This window comes from Hyposmocoma kahamanoa, unplaced genomic scaffold (assembly GCF_003589595.1).
Source record: "Hyposmocoma kahamanoa isolate Upper Pololo Valley unplaced genomic scaffold, ASM358959v1 93, whole genome shotgun sequence".
Classification (NCBI taxonomy): Eukaryota; Metazoa; Arthropoda; class Insecta; order Lepidoptera; family Cosmopterigidae; genus Hyposmocoma; species Hyposmocoma kahamanoa.
In genome coordinates this window covers 16701023-16706278 of record NW_020654810.1, presented here as the reverse complement: position 1 = coordinate 16706278, position 5256 = coordinate 16701023, and the positions used below count along the sequence as shown (strand labels likewise).

At 43.2% G+C, this 5256-nt stretch overlaps 1 protein-coding gene across 1 annotated transcript in view; it reads left to right on the top strand.

Moving 5' to 3' along the window:
• LOC113237075 (uncharacterized protein K02A2.6-like) overlaps positions 1–3975 on the top strand; it is a 4836-nt gene extending 861 nt beyond the window's left edge. The window contains exons 2-3 of the mRNA XM_026473335.1: positions 1176–1380; positions 2071–3975. Of these exons, the coding sequence (XP_026329120.1) occupies positions 1176–1380; positions 2071–3975 (2110 nt within the window). The remainder of the gene's footprint in view (positions 1–1175; positions 1381–2070) is intronic.
• Positions 3976–5256: the final 1281 nt, after the last annotated feature.

Here is a 5256-nt window from a genome sequence, read left to right as displayed (position 1 = left end):
AACAACGAAGATTGCAGTGGGCTAGACTTCGGCAAAATGAAGAAGGTGAGGACGAAAACATTTGGCAAAACTGTCTCTTCGTTGACGAATCCCGAATCAGCACTCATCCAGATAACCGACGTGTCCGTGTCTGGAGAAGACCAGGCGACCGTGAAAGACAAAGAACTGCCACTGGAACAGTTCAGCAAGGCGGAAAATCGGTGTCCTTTTGGGGTGGCATTATGATTGGAGCTAGAACGCCTTTGATCCCGTATCGGGGCTTCATGACAGCAGACATGTTCAAAGCAGTTGCTATTGATGATATCGTCAGACCATTCCGAGTAAACCATGGGCACCAATTTGTACTGGTCGATGATAATGCGCCCGCACATCGAGCTCAACGAGTCAATGCTGCTCTTCAAGAATACGATATCACACGATTAGACTGGCCTGCCGGGTCGCCCGACTTAAACCCAATAGAGCACGCGTGGGATGCTCTTAAACGAGCAGTATGGAACCGTGAGCCACGTCCCCAGACAGTTCCAGAGCTCAGGGAAGCCGCTATTGAAGAATGGGATAGGTTACCCCAGGAAATGCTGGATAACTTGATCCTCAGCATGCCCAGGAGGATCTTCGCATGTATTCGAGCCAGGGGAGGAGTTATTTTATATTGAATTCACACCTTTTAATAATAAATTGTTGTTTAAGTTTAATTAAACAGTCTTTTTCTTTCTATGAAATTTCTATCACTATTACATTATCATTAATGGCTCCATTTTTTAAAATAAATAATAAAAAATAGTTTTATATTTTAATTTCAAACAGGGTATTCCTATTTAAAGAAAGCATACAACATAGATTTTTTCTTGATAAAGTTAAATTTAAAAAATTATAGGAGCTTATGCTATTGATCGCAAACTTTTTTTGATGTGTGTACCTTTGAAACAGTGTAATTTAGCGGTTAAATTTTATGACGGCAGTGCAATTAAACCACAGGGTTCAATAGCCGTAGATGTACAATATGGAGTAGTATGCAAGAAATTAGACTTATATGTTATTAATTGCGGTACTACTAGTTTATTGGGTCGTCAGTGGTTATCTGAATTAAATATTACGGTGCCAAAAATAACATCTGAAGATTTAAATAGAACTGAAATTGTAAACATAAATGAAATGAAAAAAAACATTGTTTTCAGATATAAAGATGTATTTGATGAGGGATTGGGGTGTTTCACCGACGAGCGGGCCAGGCTGCGGGTGCGGCCGGATGCGGTGCCGGTGTTCTGCCGGGCGCGGCCGATACCATACGCGCTGCGCGCACGCGTCGACGCCGAGCTCGACGCCATGCTGGCCACCGGCGTCATTGAGCCGGTGGACCACTCCGACTGGGCTACGCCATTGGTAATTGTAAACAAACCGGACGGATCGTTACGATTATGTGCAGATTACAAATCCACTTTGAATCGCGTGTTGTTGGTTGATAAGTTTCCGATTCCTAAAATCGAAGATTTGTTTTCAAAATTGAATGGCAGTAGGTACTTTACTAAACTAGATTTATCGCAGGCTTACAATCAAATATTATTAGAGGAGGACGAATCGATGGCTTTCACGGTTATAAACACTCATCGGGGTTTGTTTAGGTATAAGCGTTTAGTTTATGGATTATCTTCCAGCCCAGGAATCTTCCAAAGAATAATGAATAATTTCTTGATAGACATTCCGAACGTAACATTTTTTTTGGATGATATTTTGGTTACAGGGGACACTTTAAACTCACATTTAGACAGTCTTAATAAAGTCTTGCAGGCTTTAAGCCAACATGGGCTTAAAATAAAAAAACAGAAGTGTTCTTTTTTGGTGAATGTGGTGAAATATCTGGGATTTGTGATTGATAAAAATGGGGTGAGGGTAGATGAGGACAAAGTGAAACCAATTATAGCAATGATGCCACCGAGCTGTGTGTCGGAATTGAAATCGTTTATTGGCATGGTAAACTTTTACGGCAAATTCATTAAAGGTTTGAGCGAGAAATTAGCGCCTCTTTATGAATTATTAAAAAAACATAGGAGGTGGTCTTGGTCGGTTCGGCAGGATAGGGCGTTTAACGAAGTAAAAAGGCTTTTGGTGGAGGCGCCTGTGCTGGCACATTACGACCCGGAGCGGGATTTGGTGCTTACGTGTGACGCGGGCCCGCGCGGGATCGGCGCGGTGCTGGCCACGCGCGGCAACGGCGCCGGCGGCCGAGAGCGCGTGCTCGCTTACGCATCGCGGGCGCTCACGCCGCCCGAAATTAACTATAGCCAAATACACAAGGAGGCTTTAGCGATAATATTTGCGGTGAAAAAATTTCATCAATATATTTACGGTAGACGTTTTGTGCTGCGAACCGACCACAAACCGCTCGTCAGTATTTTTGGACCAGGTCAGGGAATTCCCAGCATGACAGCCAGCCGTATGCAGCGCTGGGCGTTGATATTATCAGCGTACGATTTCGACATTGAATATGTCAAGTCGGATGATAACACAGCGGATGCACTCTCACGATTGATTGCGGCGCATAAGGCTACGGGTTCAGGCCAGGAGGAGTGCCCGGAACAAACATATTTACATTTTGCTACGAACGCCTTACTGCTGGATTATAACAATATTAGGAAGGAAACACATAACGATATTCTGTTAAGTAGGGTGTTAAGCTACATAAGGGACGGCTGGCCTCAAGATATAGAAATTCGGGAATTGAAACCTTTTTATAGTCGGAAGGCGGAACTTTATTTAGAGTTAGATTGCATCATGTGGGGGCACAGAGTGATTATTCCAAGCGCGTGCCGGGAGCGAGTCCTAAAGGAGCTACACGATTCCCACATGGGCATGGTGAAGACGAAGGCGTTGGCGCGCAGCTATGTATGGTGGCCCGGCCTGGACGAGGCGGTGGAGAGGGTGTGCCGCGCCTGCGAAGTGTGCGCCGCAGTGGCCGCCGCACCGCCGCGCCACGTGCCCTGCCCGTGGCCATATCCTAGTCGTCCTTGGTCTAGAGTACATGTCGATTTTTTGGGGCCTATTTCGGGAACAAAATATCTAGTACTTGTTGACGCTTACTCCAAATGGATAGAGGTGACGAGCATGTCTACCACTACAGCTAAAGCTGTCCTGAGTAAGCTGAGAGAACATTTTGCGAGGTTCGGTTTACCCAAGCAGATCGTTAGTGATAACGGTCCGCCGTTTGCGAGTGAGGAGTTGCAGGCATTTTGTAAACAAAATGGTATTGAACAACTATTTTCGGCACCTTATCACCCCGCCTCTAATGGCCTTGCTGAAAATGCAGTGAAGCTGTGCAAGAGGGTTATTAAGAAAGCTATAGTTCAAGTTGTCAACGTAGACGCTGCCCTAAGCAGATTCCTACTTGTGTATCGCAACACTCCTCACAACACTACAGGGGATAGTCCGGCCCAGGTATTATTAGGTAGGCCGGTACGTACCCGACTCGATTGTCTTAAGCCAGACCGAGAAAAACGGGTAAATTCTTTCCAACGACAGCATCAAGCTACTGCAGACGGAAAACCTCGATCGTTTAATGTAGACGAACTAGTTTGGTTTAAATTATTTAACACCTCAGGTCCTAATACTTGGGGGAAAGGAAAAGTGTTGGAACGAATGGGGGAGACTGATTATAGGATAGAAACTTTAACAGGTATAATGCATCGGCATATAGATCAATTAAGGAAACGTGATTCAAGTGGTGAGGGAATTGCACAACGTAAGAATACGCGTATTTATCCACCGAGTTGTTTACCCGTAGCAGAAGCTACAGAGCATGCGTCGAGCTCGAGGTCGGGGGAGAGGGAAGGCACTAGCGACGACAACATCGCGCGCCCGGCGCCGGATCCGAACCAACCCGCGGAGCAGGCGCAGCCTGGCTCGCCCGCCACTGAACGCGTGCGGCCCGAGCCATTACGGCCAGTTGTAAGGCCACCCGTTCGCTATGGTTGGGATGTTTAAAATTAATTGTTTCTAGTATTAGTTTAGAATAAGGGTGAAGGTGTTATGTATAAGTGGGTATTTGCCGAAAACACAATCTGTGGTTTGGCCTTTTTCTGTACCGCAGTTCAAAAATAAACGTACTACGATTAACACCGTGTTCATTATTTATCAGCTCTGAGGAGCACTGCCACTGCGAAAGTCACCATGAGACATAAGTTAACAAGTTCCACATGCCTATAGTTTCACCAGCACCGTTACTCTTCAAAACAGAAACGCAGTAATGCTTACATTACTGCTTCACGGCAGAAATAAGTAAAGTGGCAGTACTTCCCAGGACGAATTCATTCATAAGGAACTCTACTGCTACTAGGTATAGGACATATTTTTTTACATAAATAACAAATGACAGAAATGCATAAATCCATAATACCCATTAAACTCATGAACATGTCATTACTTATAACAATCACTTAACGGACATATCCTATAGGCGGGCATTAATTAAATGTACCGTGTAAATGCAGTACCGTGTTCCATCTGGCAGACATTTCGCAATCCGATTAACCTGTTTACCTAATCTTGTATACCTGCGGTTATTTATTAATTAGAGAAATGTACAATGTTGCTAGTTTCTGCTGTTATTGGATTTTACAATGCAAGCTCTATTTTGATTGGTTATGGTTTCGTTATGATCATTGGATTAAATAAATTAATGTATTAACATTTTGGAATTGATTTGGCCACTAACCATTATTATGAGTATTTTCAATAGATTTTAAAAAGAACACTAATAGCGTTTTTCAGTTTATTTATAATTTCATTTTATTTATATTTTCATGTTCTAATCGTTACAGAAACTAATCAGATGGTGAATTGATTACTTTCTTGGCATTGGCATTTCATTTAAAAACTGAAATTCGTTAACTTCAAAGTTGAAATTCCCAGTCGATATCTCAAAATACCAAAATACATAAGATCAAAGATCGCCGAGTCGATTGTAAGTCAAAAGTTATCTTCGTCGTGGAAATTTAGACTAACTTGAGAGAAATTTTGAAAAATATGATATAACGGAGCGAGAGGGCGGAGGGTCGGAAACAACTTTGAAGAGGAATCGGCCCCTGGGGTGTTATGATGAATCTTTCACACGCTTTATCGCTTTGCACGGGAATCGAACCTAAGAGCGATTTACACTCCCCGCCCTGGTCAGGCTTGAGGTTACATAAAATATGGAGGATTATTTATTAAGATTATGGAGCGGTTTTAAATTGACGCGCGTTGATTGAGATTGAAGAAGGTTTT